Source organism: Carlito syrichta, unplaced genomic scaffold (assembly GCF_000164805.1).
Source record: "Carlito syrichta isolate Samal-C Ts95f unplaced genomic scaffold, Tarsius_syrichta-2.0.1 Scaffold128021, whole genome shotgun sequence".
NCBI classification, from domain to species: Eukaryota; Metazoa; Chordata; class Mammalia; order Primates; family Tarsiidae; genus Carlito; species Carlito syrichta.
Window position 1 is genome coordinate 104,977 of NW_007072117.1, and position 18,422 is coordinate 123,398.

At 34.1% G+C, this 18,422-nt stretch overlaps 1 protein-coding gene across 1 annotated transcript in view; it reads right to left on the reverse strand.

Annotated features, from left to right (window-relative positions):
* Positions 1-15,826, reverse strand: part of SLC4A10 (solute carrier family 4 member 10) — a gene marked incomplete at its 5' end in the record, with an annotated part of 44,188 nt that extends 28,362 nt beyond the window's left edge. The window contains 5 exons of the mRNA XM_021707953.1: positions 931-1,182; positions 7,304-7,465; positions 8,936-9,049; positions 10,479-10,640; positions 15,721-15,826. Coding sequence (XP_021563628.1) covers positions 931-1,182; positions 7,304-7,465; positions 8,936-9,049; positions 10,479-10,640; positions 15,721-15,826 — 796 coding nt within the window. The remainder of the gene's footprint in view (positions 1-930; positions 1,183-7,303; positions 7,466-8,935; positions 9,050-10,478; positions 10,641-15,720) is intronic.
* Positions 15,827-18,422: the final 2,596 nt, after the last annotated feature.

Below are 18,422 nucleotides of genomic sequence, written 5' to 3' on the forward strand. Positions count from 1 at the left end.
GGCTGCGGGGGCCGGGAGCTGCCACTGCACTCCAGCCTGGGCTACCGAGTGAGACTCCAACTCAACCAAACAAACAAACAAACAAACAAACAAAAACCAAGAATGAAACTAACACTGAAATGCCATTTCTACATTATGCCAGATAATTTTAAATGTGGATTGTTTAATTTTTTTTATTGGAACAGTCCACTAGCATCCTATGTCCATAAGATAATTACTTATACAACATAGGAATCAATTCTTTTCAAATGCACCTGTGTCAATGATTAAATGCAAATAGAATTGTGTGAATGATTAAATAATTTAATTAAAAATTTCAAATGATAAACAACTAAAATGAGTTATAATTTATAACAAAATTAATATACCTTGGAAATATCTGACAAAATAATTATTCTTTAAACTCTTCAAAATGAATTTCAACTATTGTGTGAAAAAAATAAGTACATGCAATGATGATGTCCATGCAGTAGTGGATCATTTCAGATACAAAGCTGCATATGTGACCATGACCAGGACTGTGCTCATCTCTGCATCTCTATCTTATAGTAAGTAACATTAATGCTGATATATCTGTCCACTGATCAGAAAATCGAGACTTTACATTGTATAGAATTCAGGTCAAGTCAGTCAGAAATAAGTGAATTTTCCCATAGCTTGATCACCAGTACAAAATTATTGTGATGATTTGCACATCAAATTTTACTTTGCCAGACAACATTTTTATGTATTTAGGGGTTCTAAAATATAAAACATAATTTCTCTCCCTTAGGTTAAGAAGAATTATGTAAAATGTTTTAAAAAATTCATTAGTTTTATCACACACCATACAATATTTATAAATTTATGTCTTAGATTCAAATGAAACTTTTAAAACAATGATAAATATATTCTGCCTTCTCTCAGATTTATAAAAGCAGATTTCATTACCTTTAGAATACTGGTCATAAAGACTGATGAACCCATAAGAATGAAAATCATAAGTCCAGTAACTCTTTGCTCCCGAATGCCAAGAAATTTGGGTTGTTCTCCTGGAGCTGAACATTCTGATTCCAGTTTTAGGCTATTGACATGAGTGATGGAGAGGACTGTGGCAGCCACAAACCATGGCAGGCCCATGATGGAGCACACACCGAGCATGACAGCTACCATTAATAGATCCAGATGGTACCCACAACCTTTCTGTTAAAAAAGAAAGAAAGAAAGAATAGAAACTGTGTCAACAACAGAGTTAAGGATTATGAATAGAAACCACTTCCTGACAATACCCAAGAGGCCCTTCATATCAGTTCTCCTGGAGATAAACCCTTTTTAAACACTCAGTTTAGTAAGTATCTTTTTTTGTCTCAATGGGTGACTTTTACTGAGAAGAACTATATCATGCAGCCTAAATGTCCTATATGTTTATATGTATTTTTATCTTAATATAGTGCTATCTTGTTCTCATTTGTTTCAGTTTCAGCACTACAAAAATCCAGCCTCTCTTTAAAAATGATAGTTTTTGTACTTTCTGTCTCCTCTGTGATTCCACTCCATTAACACTGACATGGTGTTGCATACTTAAGTGCTTCCTAGGACCAGGCAGGAAATGTAAAAGAGAAAAAATTTGTGCAATGGGGTATGTGAAGATTGCTTTGTTGGTTGGAAAGGTTGATCAGGTGAGGTCTCCTTGATAAGAGAATCAAAGATGGGGAAGAACACTGTTAACCTCTCCCTTCACATCCTGTAGAAATTGAAAGTGTAAAGCCTCAGGGGTAGCCAAAGGCTTGGCCTATTTTATGTTCCAGCATGGAAATAAATGAAGGCTCACTCAATTACCTTGAGCAAATCGCTTAATCTCTTGCACCTCCTTTTCCCTATCAGAAAAAATGATGCTGATGATAGTAGAAAGCACCTCATAGGGTTGTTAGAATTAAATTATATAATTTTGCTAATAGTTTAGAATAAAATTTGCTCTATAGTAAGTGCCTAGTAAATGTTAGGTAATACTAAATTCTAGCAGTTAAACAATAATGTTTTTATTTTTTACTCATTTGATTCAAGACTCCTCCATAAAACTATATTTCTTGAGATAACTTATCATATAGTTGCTCCATATTTCCCATAGTTTTTTAGTACAATCACTGGCATTTGATAAGCAATCAATAAAAGTTACAGATTGACTTTAAAAAAAATAAAATATGCATCATTAAAACATCTCAGGAATAAAGTTAAAAGAGTAATATTAAACTAAATACAGTAGTTAAATTTGTTATGATCATGAGCAGAAATTACCAATTCTTCTAGAAGAATAGTTTTGGCTTTCCTAGAGGCAGTTTTATCAAACTTTAAGTAGTTTTAGTTAATATGAAAACTCATATAGACTGGAGTGTGAAACTTACGGAGTGTTCCATTTTTGTCATGGTAGTGTCTTCTATATTTTGTTTTGCTAATTGTTTTCTTATTAAGAAAAGATTGTTAAAGTCAGTTGTGCTTTCTTTTATTTCTACTTATCCCTGTCAAATTATAAAAGTGCAATAGAAGATAGTGAAGAGAAAATGGAAGATATCTACCTAAGGACCTTTTCTTCCCATTTTTGTCACCAATTCATTGGGTCAGCTTAGTTTGGGCAATGCTACAGTTCACCAAAATGTCTAAACTCATTTCCCTGATGTATATGACTCTGGAAACTTTTATTTTCAAGTAACTCAGGAAAGAATTTCATTTGTAAGAGCTGGAGAGTAGAAAAAGACATATCCTGGTGTCAGCATAATCAAAAAGGCATGTGAAGAAACTTCCCAAGAGCCATAATGCAAAATGCAAAACATTTTTGAAGATGTGGTTCCATAAAATAAAACTTAAATTTTGGTCTCTTCAAAAGACAACATCTTAAGCAATTTGAGAAGTATTTTGTCCTAGCAACTCCAGGATGAGAAGGATATGCAACAGTGAAGGACCAACTACTTGAGTTCCTGTCCCTGAGGAAGTACAATGTAGACAGTACCCTGTGGAGGTGTTTTGCACAGTTGTGGTACTGCTAAAAGAGAATGGAAGATGTAAGAGGTGGTGGTGGTTGCGAGACCAATGTCAGAGGAGGGCAGAAGACCGAGGGCCTTGAGAGTTGAGCTTATGCTTTTGAGTATGCCTAGACTTTCTCAGGGTTCATGTTCACTACAGCTTAATAATATGAGGGAAGCCTTCGTCATGACAGTGATTTCCTTATACCTCTTATTGAATGTTTTTAAAAGATAATACAAATGTAAACAGTGATATTCTGAACTGCAGGAAGTGGACTTTTTTCAGAAAAATAATGTCCTTTTTAAATTTAGAAAGCCAGTTTTATAATGTAATAAATATACACTAAAAAGAAAAACATAAATTTCCCATGATGATGTTGTACAGGAATGGGAGCATCTTGATTTAACACAAATCAAAGAAATAAAGCGGTTCTGGCACTTCCACTAATTAATCAGCATTCTTTTGGCTTTCATTTAAAATGTCTTTAAAAACTTGGTCTTTATAACCAAATTATTAGCTGACAGGCATGCCAGCCAATGGGAAGTATCCCTTTGTCAGAGAGAGAACTCTGAACCTTCTAACATATTTCTGTAGATTTTTTCTCAAATAAAGACAGAACTAGAGCTTTTATTCTCACATTCATCCATGAATCACAGGAAATGGACATATGGGAGGAAAAGGGAGCATAGCAACAGGTGATGCTACACCAGACCCCACTAAAACCAACATGCAGCAAGACAAGAGGCCAGCCAAGAGGACCATCTGATACCCAGATGCCACTGCTGAAAAAATTCATTTCAAAGCTTGGCAGCAATTTCCTGCATCTGTCAAGTTAACCACATAAAAGACTATAGATTGACATGAAGAACCAGGCTGACAAAGAGGGCAAAAAAGAACATATCAAATGCCATAATCATCAAGAGAATGTGGTGCCAAATGAATGTTGCAAATGCATTCATTTACTCAAGTGATCCAGGATTGTATTGCTGTTTATTAAAAATGATGTCAAAAGAAGCTTGAACTGTCTACAGAAACATGTAGAAAAGCCCAGAGTTGTAACTTAACAGAAACTTTCTTTTCTGCAAGATAATATCTTGCTTTCTTTTCACTTTTAGAGAATGTGCTTTTTTAAAAAAGCAGATATTTTTACTGTTTTTAAAGTGATTCAGTTAACCTACACTTATTCCACTTCTTTAAAGAAGAAAAAACAAACAAAATGCTACAGAGAGCATGAATTTACATGTATATATCTCTATATAATATATATGATATCTTACATTCTCAAACTTTTACATTTATAACTTCATTTACTCTTGAGCCACTCAAAGGATGATGAGGTGCAATGAGTTGGAGTTTTGCTTATTTTGAGTTCCCTCATACTCATGGAGTAGTAAGCCACTAAGCTAGTGAGTTGGGCCTAGCCCATGACATGCAACACAGTTTTATTGTGTACATAGTAACATTCATGAAATGATAAAACATTTTTATTGGTAGGAGAGACATAGTCTAAAAGAAAACCAACTACTAGTTCTGGCAATGGAGATAAAGAAAGCGAAAATATAAAATCTAAGTTTGGTAGAGATAAAGAATAAAATGAAGAATTCTGAATTGACTTGGATATATGATGTAGAGTTAGATTCATGATGTAGCGTCTGCCAGGTGCTTGATACAGAAACAAAAAAAATGGTTAATTAAACAACTTCAGAGAATACTCTAACCAAGGCAACAATGAGTCTTCAAGTGAGAAAAGAAAATTAGTAAAAACTGAAAATGGTTTCGCAAGAGATTAACTTATGGCCTGGGAATATATTCAAGAAATACAGTTTTAGTAAAAATGTGGTACTATCCAAAGCCAGGGAGTGTTTACAAACATTTCAGTGAAGCAACAGGCAGGAAGAACACCTATGGAACAAACTGCTACTCTGAGTAAATAATGTTTTGAGAAGCTGATTTTGTTGTTGTTAACAGGAAAACCAGTAATATCAGACCACATTTCTACTGAGATTTATAGGAGGCAAGGGCTATCAGCCCCCAAAATTTTCAATGTAGATAAAATATGTCTTTACTAGAAGAAACCTTCTAGAAATTATCCATATCCAAGGAGAAAGAGAGAGTGGCGATTCACAATGGCCAAGAACAGACTGATTATTCTACTTGCGGCAATATAGCAGAGTTTATGATGAATCCAGATTTGTTCTATCATTTACTAAATCCAAGGTGTTAAGGGACAAAAATATGAAATTTTGACTACATATTTATTTGTACAATAAAAATGGTTTAGTAACATAGCCTCAAGTTTATTTCAGTGACAAAAAATATCAAATGCTTTAGGTCTGCATTTAATTCTACAAATGTAAGTACTTAAAAGGGCCACTCAAAGAATACTTCACTACATTTTCGTTATTTGCACTAGATGTAAAGGGAGAAAGTCATGTATTTGTTAAGATGGAGCTTTGGAAAGGTTGTGAATGTCAAGGGCCTATATGGGCTCATGAAGAACAAGGAGCAAGACCAGGTGACATGTGATTCACATAGTTGAGAGACCTAGAAAGAGCACGAATACAGAATGGGCCAAATGGTAATATCTCCTGTGCAAATTTTCTTTTACCTACATATTTTGTTTGAACATAATTTGAATTAATATTGAGGCAAAATGGTACCTGAATCAGTTTATAACCTTTATACAAGATAATTTTTAGTTAAATCACTAGAATTTCTGCCTAATTATAAAAGCTAAAAAAAAATTTCTTTGAGAGGTAAACAATGATTATATGGCTTATTTTCTTCCTAAAATTGGAGTTTTTAGTTCAATTTAAAACATGTGTCATTTAATGAGACATATGCAGCCATTAAAAATGATAATTCCATTTCCTATTGTTGATATGGGATGATTACCATGATAATATTCTTACATAAAATACAAGCAGTATATACAGTATGAAAAAATATATTGGGGTATATGTTAAAATGCAAACAGTGTTGCCTTTAGGTAATAAAATTATAATGTTTTTCAGTTTTGTCTTTTAACTTTTCTATATTAGCTTATAATCATAAAAATAGAGATGATTTCAGTTTTAAAATTATAATTAATGTCTAAGAAAATGTTTCCTCCTTCTTAGAGAGTAGCAGAGTAACACAATATTCAACATAAAGTACTTAAACTTGTTTTATAGATCTATTTAACTATGCAACTTCAATAATAAAATCATGATGATATTTGCTTTTGCAGAAGGCATGAGCCAAGATGCCCAGCAGAATGAACTCTTTTTAAAAAAGGTTTTGAAGACTCATAAGTTACTTTCCAAAAGAGAATGAACAACGTCCTTTGTTTTAAGATGTACTTACAGTCTCTCCAATATATACACACGATTCTTTTTTAGTAATACTTATTACAAATAAATGTGATTTATTACATTTATGTTATTATACCAAATCAACGAGTTTAATCAGAGATTTTTTTTCATCTTTTGAACATAGTTATAACATCCCATAAAGCATGATTTCTGTTGCTCTGACAAATGATTTTTTTCTTCCTACGGCTTAGAAGGTATGTGAAAATAGCTGGCAATTTCCCTATGACACCAGAACAAAACAAGATTGTACATGTTTTTACAAGGTTTGATTCAGATTATTTTCAACCATTCTATGATTTCATTGATTTTTACTTAACATATTCCTGTAAGTGGCAGTGTTCACATTACATATCTCAGACAAATGCATATCAGTCAACAACTTTACTTATTCACAATTGCAGAATGTGGGTCATAATATAAGTAAGATAAATCCATATTTAGTTACTCTCTTTATAAAAATAAGTTATTGAAATTTGCAGTAAGACCCAAATATGTCACAAACTATAGCATTTGTGACTGGGTTTTGTTGTTATAGGTAGACAGAATAGTAATTTTAAAAAATGAAAAATAGTTGAAGATATATTTTTTCCAATAATGAATTCAATGCAATAGACCTACTTTAGGTCAAATAAAGATATAAAGAAATTCCAGATGTAAGACAAGTTGGTAAGGTTGTAGCCTTGCTAAAGTTAGAACTCTGACAATATTTTAAATTTTAAGCTCTGAAGGTGAAATCTCAGATTTTAGAGCTCAGCCAAATGCTATAAACAAATAAATTCTTATCTCACTGTAGTACAAAGTATCTTGTAAGACAATAAAAATTATGAATCTAAAAACATTATTTTAATATTTCACTGTACAAGTGAATACAGATATAGTCAAGGTCTAATGAACTGATAGTAGTTAAATCAGAATGATCTAGATTAAAATGAATGTTAAAATGAATGTTATACCTTTAGCTTATGCTCTTTTCTATTGATGATGACAGCTGTAATTTGTTGATCCATAAAAATTAGAATAGTACAAAGCAAAGCTGGAATAATAGCAGCTATTACTGTCCACCATGGATTTGGACCTAAGGGTGTAACAAACCAGCCACGATCATCTCTGGTGGGCTGTAAAAAGTAATAGAAGTTACATAGTTATTAACTGGATTAATGTATAGCAAATCAAATTAAGTCTTACAGATGCTGCTAGGAAAGCCCTGTTTATAAACTGATGAACTATGTGAGTTATAATTAATAATAATCCACATAAAGCACTTATAAAGTGGCAGGTACTATTCTAAGTGCTTTAAATATTTTATTTTTAAAAATGTAATTCATTTTTTTCTTCATAACACCCTAAAGAAAATGATACAGATAAGAAAACTGAGGCAAAAAGCGATCAAATAAATTGCCCAAGGTACCGAAGCCAGTAAGTGGTAGGAATGGGGTTTGAATTCTGACTCAAAAATCTGTGTTCTTAATCAATACCTATATTAAATAAAGTAATGGTAGATTTATTTACATTTACAAATAGCATGTCAATTAGCACTGTGTTAGAACTAAGATACAAAGATAAATACATCAGAGCCTTCTTTCAGTTTAGAATCAGAGACAGACATATAAAGAGAATGTTTTCACTGTGATATTGTAACTTATTTTTAATGTGTGCACAGGCTGTTGCAGGAAAATGAAAAAAAAAAAAAAACTCTAGGTCACATCAGAGGTTCAGGGAAGGGTTCCAAGCATGGCTGATGCCTGAGATGAGTTTTAAAGGAAGTCATTCCATCAACAGCCCTATGAGAAAGCCTCAAGCCTTGTTTGACAAATGAGAAAATAGAGGTTTAGAGGGGATTAATAACTGGTCCAATGTCCCATACAGGATGGGCAACCCTAAGCTGGACACCTGAAATCGGAAATGCTTTGAAATCTGAACCTTTCTGAGCACTGACATGACTCACAAGTGAAAAATTCTACAACTGACCTCATGTGGTAGGTCACACATATTATCAAACATATTGCATAAATTACTTTCAGGCTATGTGTATAAGGTGTATATGAAACATAAGTGAATTTTGTGTTTAGACTTGTGTACCATCTCCAAGATATCTCATTATATATCTACAAGTATTGCAAATTTTGAAAAATTGAAATCCCAGACACTTCCGGTCCCCAAAATTTCGGATAATACTGAACATGTATCTCATTAGTAACATGGTCAGAATTCTATTCTAGATCTCTTTTTATCATTTTGCAAGCCTTATCAACTGTGCAATACTGCATCAAGATAGTGTATCTCCCTTAGTTTAGAAATGTTTCCTTATCTTTTAGGAATGTTGTATATAGATATTTCAACTGGATAGTTGACAGGAAATTTTTTCAAGCAATCTTTATGTTTTATGATTCTTTATTTTAAAATATTAGACCAAAATTCTATTCATGCTGTGTGTATTTTATTTACTGCTCTATTAACCTATATTCTTCATATTTTCATGAAGATCCCAAGTACTAAGGATATAGAGATCATTTAAATGAAGATTAGTCCTAGAGAGCTAGAGAGAGAGAGAGACAGAAAGAGAGAGAGTGCTGTGATAAATTCACCTTGAAAACACTTGGTACTTGTAGCTTTGGAGATGGGATCCCAATGGCATAGTCAATTAAAACCATACACAGAATTGTAAGAAAGACAGCAAAGTCACTCACTATGGATCGAACCTAAAAATAATGAAAACATTTATCACTTGAAGGAGCTATAAATATTAAGGAATATTCAGAAACATAATCTAGAGTCAGATTTTTAAAAACACTTTATGACATATCATAATATTATAATTTATGCATATTATAAGATTACCATTAGCTCTGTCAGAACCTGGATATATATTTATGTATCACTGTCGTTAAGATTGGTACACACCCAACTTTCCATAATGAGGCATTATGGAATAGCTATATGGTGGATGTGCTGTTTTCAATATTTATTTAAAAGTCTAAGCTTATCATGAACCCAAAGTGTGAATATTTAGAACACAGTATAAGATGGCATGGCCAGAATTTAGCTGAATTTTAGGGCTCCTTTTCACACAGGTAATGTTTTAATATGATAAACCTGAAGCACTATAAAATAAAATTATTTTTATCAAAGAAGCATAATGTTTTAGCTAGTTTATCTAGGATATAAGTATGGCAGTTGGGAACATACACAACAGAGTGGGCAAATTTAAAACTTATTCTATGTAAGCCAATTTTTAAATCCATTTCTCATTTATAAAGCCAATTTTGAGCAAATATCCTCATACAATTATCAACAAGATCTGGTTTCTTTTAGGATGCCTTATGATATACACACAAACATACACAAATGCTTAAGATTATTGTTTCAATTTACAAAGAATTTTTTTAAATCAGAGTTTTTGGAAGAAATAAAAGAATTTTCCATCTTAGAGAAGGAAAAGGTGACAAAAATGAAGCCCTCTTTGAAAGAAACGGTTCTTGAAACAGTTTCCAGAGTGGAATTTTGATTATAATCTATAGCTCATCCCTAAAAAGCTTGTTTTCTTGTTTCTTTTCTTTTCTTTTTTTGGCGGAATCAGACATTATAGGTGTTACTTTGCAGTGTTAAATATTGAACTAAGCTGTTTCTCTGTTTACTTTCCTTTCCAAATATGCAGATGCAAACGTGGCGAACTAGGGGGAGGGACTGACACTTTAGAAAACTGAAAAAGAGAATAATGTTCCAGTGAGTCTTGCAAGGACTTTCCCAATTAGAGAATTAACACAGGTTCCTCCAAGGTATCTATCAGGCTGGAATAGTTCCCACTGCTCACTGGGCAAGAAAGTGACAATCAGTAATGTAGTGTGTGCCATGAATTTCCAAAAATGTCAGTGGGATAGTGGGAGTTGGTCTGTATGGTTTGCAATTAGGAGAAAGCCTGCAGTGTGTGTGCACTCCTGGGTACCTGCATCACAAAATGCTTTCTCTTCAGCCCTCTCAGATTACCCCACCCCTAACCTGGCAGTACTCACACAAAAGCCTTTCAGTGGCTCCTGTGATTACATCAACTTCACTTTTGTCCTAAAATACATAGGATTTCATGCTGTATGTTGGTTTACATCTAAATCAGGAAAATTACATTCTAAGTACCTTGGTTGGAAAATATCGGCTAGTTTTGAACTGCTTCAGCGTGGCTGACAGAGTAACTGTGGAAAAGAACAGGATCACTGACCAAAATAATACATCTGGAACATATGGATGATCATGGCCACAGGCTCGTCCAACATACTCTCCATGCAATGATTTGCATTCCTGCCAGAGGAAGTAAAACAAATGGAGCTATTAAGACAAAACCGAACACATTTCTTTCAGAAAAGGACTACCTTCTGATCAATTGTTATTGAGATGCTGAAGCTTTATACTTATGGCAAAGTTTTATAGTATGTAAAAATTGGACATGAACCACTTTTAAATTTTACCTTTAAATCTGTAAAACTAATTACATACTAATTTATGTATATATAAAAATATATATGTATGTGTGTGTATATATATATATTAGTATCTCTAAGTTCCTAATACCTCATTTATTGAAAACATGGCTTTTTTTTTTAGTTGGAGTCTCACTCTGTCACCCAGGCTGGAGTACAGTGGCATGCTCACAGTTACTGCAGCCTTGACTGCTGGACTCAGTGTTCCTTCTGCCTCAGTCTTCAAAGTAGCTGGAACTATAGGTATGTGCCACCATGCCCAGCTAATATTTTGATTTACTATTAAGATGAGATCTCACCAAGTTGCCCAGGCTGGTCTTGAACCCATGGGCTCAGGCAGACATCTCGTCTCAGCCACCCAAATTGCTGGGATCACAGGTGTGAGCCACTGTGCCCAGCAAATATAACATATTTGATAGTGACAATATGCCAAGCCATTTAAATACATCATTTTAATTATTTTTCACACCAATTCAATAAAATAGGTAGATGTTATTATTTCCACTTAATGTTTGAGGAAACTGACGCATAGACAGGTTAAATAATTTGTTGTAGTCTTACCCGCTGCTGGGTGGCAGCTGCGATATAAACAATTTCTGTGGTGGGAATATTATTGCATATTAAAGAACAATGCTCTTGTAGAACTGTCTAGCGCAAAAGCTACCAAGAAATATGAGAAAGTCAACAGAAAACTATGACCTATAATCACTGAAATGAAATTGTGAGTCAAAGACAGGACTACTGAACTTGGATTAAAGAACAAATGAGACAAAATTACTACATGAGCAAGACAAAGTTCATATTTACTATGATTTCTTCATGCTTGGTTTATTCCTGTACTGTATAAGCTTTTGGAAACTCATCTCTAATTACAGCCTTAGCCATGAGGTGGCAGCAAAGTCAAAAAGAAAAACTGAGTATTTTAAATATTAAATATTTTGAAAGACAAAAATATTTTGAACTATTTTGTTTCTCTTATTTAATTAGAAATTAGGTTACTAAAGTTTTTTACATTTTCAAAACTAGAATATAATGATTTAAATGATCTAGTGGCCTCATTAATCCTTGAGATAGTCTAACTGAAGAGAAATTGAATTGTACAGAGAGATCTTTAAGAAAACCACAGATTGATAGATTGATCACCAACCCAGTGTCTGCCTAATGAATCAGATCTCAACCCCTAGAATTCTTGTATGGAAGAAAATAAATATCCTTCAAAAGATTCTAGAATAAATCACAAATAGCTACATAGTCATTTGAAAACAGCTAGTAAAATCTATTTGGAGAAGCTAGTTACCCTAAGACTAAGGTCATTGAGAAATATAGTTAGTATTTCTAAAAGTATGTCAAAAGAATCTGCTCCCTTTTCTAACTTACTGCAAATACCTTCCTTGATAGCTAAAGCTGAATTCCAATTATCCATGTTAAGCTAATACAGAGCACAATAACTTGGCTAACTGAAAAATCACAGAAAAATCCCCTAGAACTTAATTATACCTTTAATTTTTCTTCTCTCAAAACTCTGTAAAAATAAAATTACAAAAATGAATCCTTGTGTTTTTCAGCCGCTTGTCTTGCACTTGTCCAGAGATGCTAGTAATTTCTAAGCAACGTAATGAGTAAGCAGCATAGATAAATACAAAGAGCTACAAGTTCTATGATAAATATATCATCTATAGATTTGTGAGCATCCTCCGTCATACCTGCCAGGGGAGGGCAGGGGCAGGATTTGGGATTTGCAGTAGTGGGAAACTACGGGGGGTGGGGAACACTTCATCAACAAGGTTACCTGTATAAAGAACATTTGTATACCTAACCCTGATTTGTACCCCACATATTTAAAATAGATCATTAAAAATAAATAAAATTTTTAAAATGTCTTCTAAGTATTCCTTGGATTCAGCTAGGTCTCATTGTTCTCAATTCTTAAGAACACAGATGCAATTTAAAGAGTAACTGTCTTATACTCTATAATAAATTGCCAATGGCCTGCCTAGTTACTTTAATTCAAAACAAAATTGAAAATGTCATTTAATTTTTCTTTCCCTTGGAAGAAACAGGATGCTAATTTAAAAAAATAAAAATCGGGCAACCCCCTCCGGTCCCCTCCCACTGTGGGAGTTTTCTGTCTTCTCAATAAATCCTGCTTTCAATAAACAAACAAACAAATAAATAAAAATAAAAATCGTGGCCTACTAAATTCAACATTTATTTGCAGGTTTATACTAATTGTATCCTCAACACACACACACACACACATGAGCACGCGCAAGCTCAAATACACATACAGAATAAGTCCTGAAATTTAGAAGTAAAAGCCAAATCCAAATTCTGCTCTCTTCTTTTGAGTCTAACATATGTTTTCACTTACAATGGGTACTCAAAAAATGCTTGTTGACAAACTGATTTCTACTAATTACTCTTCAAACACATTCTAAAGTTCAATAATTCTATAAGTTGGTAAATTTAAGTTTGAGAACACAAGAAATTAAAGTTAACATTAGTGCCTTGCCCCTTATATATGTACAAGTTAAATCTGTCATTCAGGCACTGAAACAATTCTTATGCAAATGTCAATTAACTGCTTGTGAATATTTTGAACCTTGCCTAAAGATTTCTAATAAAGGCTGATTTTGAGATACTGATTAAATATTTATAGAAAAAGAAATCAAAGTATTCTAGCTGGCCATAAATTTTGCATTAAATAATAAGATGAAACTATCTTATGAAAGTCATTAAGTATTTATTAAATACTTAGCACCTACTATGCATATAGCAGTTTGGGAGAATCAAAGAAAGCTTAAGTTATTTGCCATTGCAGAGTTGACAAAATATAAATTACAATTCATGAGATATATAACAACTCAATAAACAATACAAGATCTGCCAAATAAATAATATGCAAGCTAAATGTGATATCACCATTTGAACAAAATTAATTATAATAACCACTAGCTTAGTGCTTTATTAATAAAATTTTTTGATGGTGGTATGATTGTACTGAAAAAAACAACAACATAGCAATTAAGAAAAAAATTTTAATCGTCTTCTTTGACTTAAAAATTACAAGATTTTTATTATATGCCATTCCCTTTGGCGATAAGGGTTATTTCTGGTCAAGATTAGCAATTATCCATTGCAAAAACTGCTTTTAACTAATGAAAAAATAATATGAAAATTTCTGCCTGAATGTTAACACCTAGTACAGAACGTTAAAAAAAAAGACCAAAGCAGGGGGGGCGGAATAACCCTGCAATGCTATATTTGCTTTGATTGCAAAATATTTTTCACTGCGCTCTGCTTGACCCTAAAACTTTTCATTTCTAACTCTTGGCTAGCTAGATGAACTGTGCTGAAAGTCTGTCTGTTAGAATCTTCAAATATTCAGGATTTACTAACACATAGAATGTTATTATTTAGTATTAAATTATTCAGGGAATATAAAACACATAAAAGTTATGTTAAATAATTTAGAGATGTGATAATTTGCACTTTCCTATTCAAGGGTACATATAGATAAAAGAAATAAAAAAGGGGCTTTTTAGACATGATATAGTTTACAAAAGGGGAATATAGATAGAAGACCCACTACTAAATGGATCCACCATACTCCCGTGTCTAAATATTGAATAACTATAGCATTCTTTCTTGATCAGCTTATCAATTCTTTTATTGTTCAATTTAAATAGCTTTCTGAGTAGAAGCAGCCTGGCAATGTTATTTTTCTGGGCAAAACAGATAAAACAGAATAAACATTAACAATAACAAAATAAAACAAGAATAAATGTTGATTTATTCTAGAGTAAAGGACTAGGGAAAGACTAAAGATAGTAAAACATAGATAAAGTACAATTTTAAACAAAGAGTAAGCAATTTCATTTCAATTCAACAGTACACATATAATGGGGGAAATTGAGAAAATAGGCAACAGATTATGACAACAAAAAGATTTCTATGTGCCTCTCATTGGACCACTTACTAATTTGATCAAATGAACTAGAACTCATATTGTTTTGTACTGATTTTTACAATAAAATGTGATCTTATACAGATAGGTATAGTGACATCACTTTGGACTATAATGTTTGCAACTGGAAGGGATAAAAAAGACACTAGGGATAGTCAGATTTAATATTTATTAAAAGCAGGACACTTTTTCAAGTTACAAGATTTTGTAGAATGGAAGTAAAGAATGCAAATATAGCTGGGAAAAGAGGTGCACAAGCATTATAACAGATTAAGGAAAATTAAGAAATGCAGCTATAAGAAAAAAAAGAAATCACAAAATAGAGAAAGGCCAAAGAAAATAAAACAAAGGTCCAGGATTTAACTGTTATAGGTGAAAAATACTCCCTTTCTTGAGTGGGAGATAATAATAAAATGGAAGCAAGAAAGTCTTGTTGAAAGACATGCCACAATTTTAAGAAAAGTGACATTTGTTCTTTGCAAAGACTTTAGTATTAACACTAAAATATTAAAAACATCCCCTCCCCCTCAGCATATTATGAACAGCTGGAGCAGTATTACAGAGTAAAGTAAAAGCATTCTGGGTTCTTTACACAGAAGGCAGACTTAATTCTGCCATATGGTTTCATTTAGGTCAACACCACTCAGGTTTAATGTACTTTCAGTTCATCTCAGTTATATCACGCTGTATATGTGGGCTTTTAGAGCAATTCAAGCCTACTACCTATTAGAAAATCTTTAATTTAATAATAAAATATAACCCTAGTTTACTGATGAATATCTGAAATGAATGAAATTAAAATTAAACTATCACTTTTATAATATTATATATTCAAAAAATTTACCTTGGTGGCAATGATTGATTCAAAATGTCAATAAGAGCTCTTACAGTAGTAGTACTCAAAATATGACTTATTTTTCAATGTTTTACTTACTGAGACAGTTAGATTCTCCCAAATTATGTCCGAGGCAGAAATATTGGACTCCTTCCATTCCTTCAATGTATCATTGCTGGGATTATGTGGTTCCACACAGTTACACCTGAAAAGAAAAGTAGTGTCTTTTGTGAAATAAGTAGCTTTTTGTCACTGTACTCAAGACAAATGGGATCCTTTTCCCTAGTCACAGTACTCCTTTATCTGACAGACAAGTAGTTAGATCATCCTAAATTACTCCATAACACATTATTTCCAAAACTCGAGATAGATATGTTGCTAGAATAATAGACCATCCTACAGTGTTTTCTAAGATGAGAGGTCCTAACGACAGTCATTTTCCCCTAAATAATAAGCCTAGTAGAAAAATAATAAATATCCAAATCCACTGTTATAATATACTTTATTTAATATTGTATAATCATAGCAATTAAGAGATATTTAATGCATATTCTAAAGATCATTTATAACTGCTACATAATTCAAAATCAAGGCCATGTTGAAGTTAAAAACCTAGATATCTGAGAATATACTATTCTTTGTGATGAGTGGTAGCCCTACTAAAAATCATACAATCTACAATTTTTTTTGAGTACATGTATAAGGTAACATGCTGAATACTGGATTGGGATGGGAACAGCTAGAAAAAGAAAGACTTGGGAATAGTGTTATTATTTTTAAATAGAAAACACAATTTCTGGGGAGGCAGGGGGAAGATGGCAGCCAAGTCAGTCGGATTATACGAGTCCTGGTGTGAACGAGTGAGTATATGGAAAATTTTGTGTATGTACTGGTGAGAAAGTAGGTGTGTGAGGGACTGACTCAGCAAGGGCTAGGGAGCCAGCGACCAGGGCTCTCCTGGTGCAGCAGCTGGTGCCACAGCTGCTAGGCTTGGACTTTGGCAATTCCCTGGACGCAGAAGCTGAGTGCCATTTTCTTTTTCTTTCTCTCTCTCTCTCTCTCGCTCTCTCTTTATCAACAAAACCCTCGCTGGGAAGAAAATGCTGGGAGAGACTGTCTAAGTGGGGGCTCGAGAGCAAGTGGCCAGGCCCCTGGTGCAATTAGCTGGTGCTGCAGCTTCTCTGCTTGGTCCCTGGCACTTCTGAGGTCGCAGAAGCCCAGTGCCATTTTTTTAAGGGACAGAAGTTTTTCTGTGAAAAGTGGAGGGGAGAGACTGTCACCCCAGGCTCTCCCTCACCATTTGCAAGGGAGACTGAAGCTCCAGGCTTTGCCTCACCACTTCAGCGCCTGGCAGGGCACTGGAAACAGGGGCTGTGGAGGGAGTCCAGAGGCAAAGTTCCACAGAAGAGGACAAGAGAGGCAACCCACCACCATCTTGAAGGGGGGGCAGGAAAGTGCTCGGACTTGCTCACCACGAGCAACAAACCCGATCTCTGTGACTGGCGGATCAACTACTCAGGGACTGATCATGACCCAGAGGGAATATCTTCAAACCACAAACTTTGGAGGGAGCTGACAAGTGCTGAGTTCCAGGAGACCCACCCCCTACCCTGATCCAGCTCTAACACAAAGGGTGTGACCAGAAAAGGACGAGGAAGGACTCCAAAGAGATAAGTGGTGAGTCCAGGGCTGACCTAAACCCCCTCCTCCCCAGCAATCTTCTGAACGTCAGACCCACATAGCTGAACCACATCTGAGAGGGACAAACCTCAGCAGAGCCTGGACGTCAGTCACAATAGGAGAACTCCATTCCAGGATAGACCTGGCTGGGGCACCCCTGCAAGTACAACCCTGTATCTTCCCACGGGAGGAGATCTCCCTGACCATATGAGAGTGGAATGGGAGGACTGCAGCCCCACCCACCTTCACTGCCCCTCCTTCTTCCCTGCTCTGGACACTGAGGAGAGAGTGAAAGAGGTGGCTCTGAAGGAGAGACCTGATTAGAGGAACAATTAAAGAACCTGCCACAAGAGGGCAGGGTTTTTTTTAATTTTTAATTTTAATTTTTTTAAAATTTATTAAAATTCTTTGTTAGTTTATCCATTTTTAAAATATTTTTACTTTGTGCATGAATGTGTATGTGAGGGCTTGATCTGCATCCCCCCCAATTTTTTTTCTTTTTCAGTTTCTTTCTTCTTTTATTTGTCTTTTTCTGTTTATGTGTGTATATGAATGATTGAGTATTCATCTGTCAATGTTGTTGTTATTAGTTTGTTTTTGCTCTTTTGTTCTTCTGCGTTTTTTATTTTCATTTTTTATAATTTAAGGTGTTTGTCAATATATGTGTGAGAGTTTGATCCGAATTCCTTTTTTTTCCCCATCTTTCTGTTTTACACTCTCTTTACTTTGTGCTAGTAATGTGTTACATCACTCTATTCAATTTGTGCTAGGAATTTTGTTACACTTTGTTGTTATTCCAGTTTGTTTTGGGTGTGTGTGTATGTCTGTGTCTGTGTGTGTTCAGTTGTTTTTTCCATTGGTTTCTGCTTTGCATTGTCATATAGAGTGGTGGTGGGGAGTGAGTCTCAGGAAACACATACCACAATAAGTGAACATTGTAATTTGCAAGTAGTTTCTGAATCCTAGCACCCCATCCCCTACTTTAGTAGACTTTCAAAAACTACAAGAGACAACAAAGTTTTCTACCCACCATTCTATTTCAAAATAGAACAAATCCAGAGCCTGGAGTAGGGAAGAATAGAGGACTGAGCAAATATCAGAAAGGAAAGCCTCTCCCACTG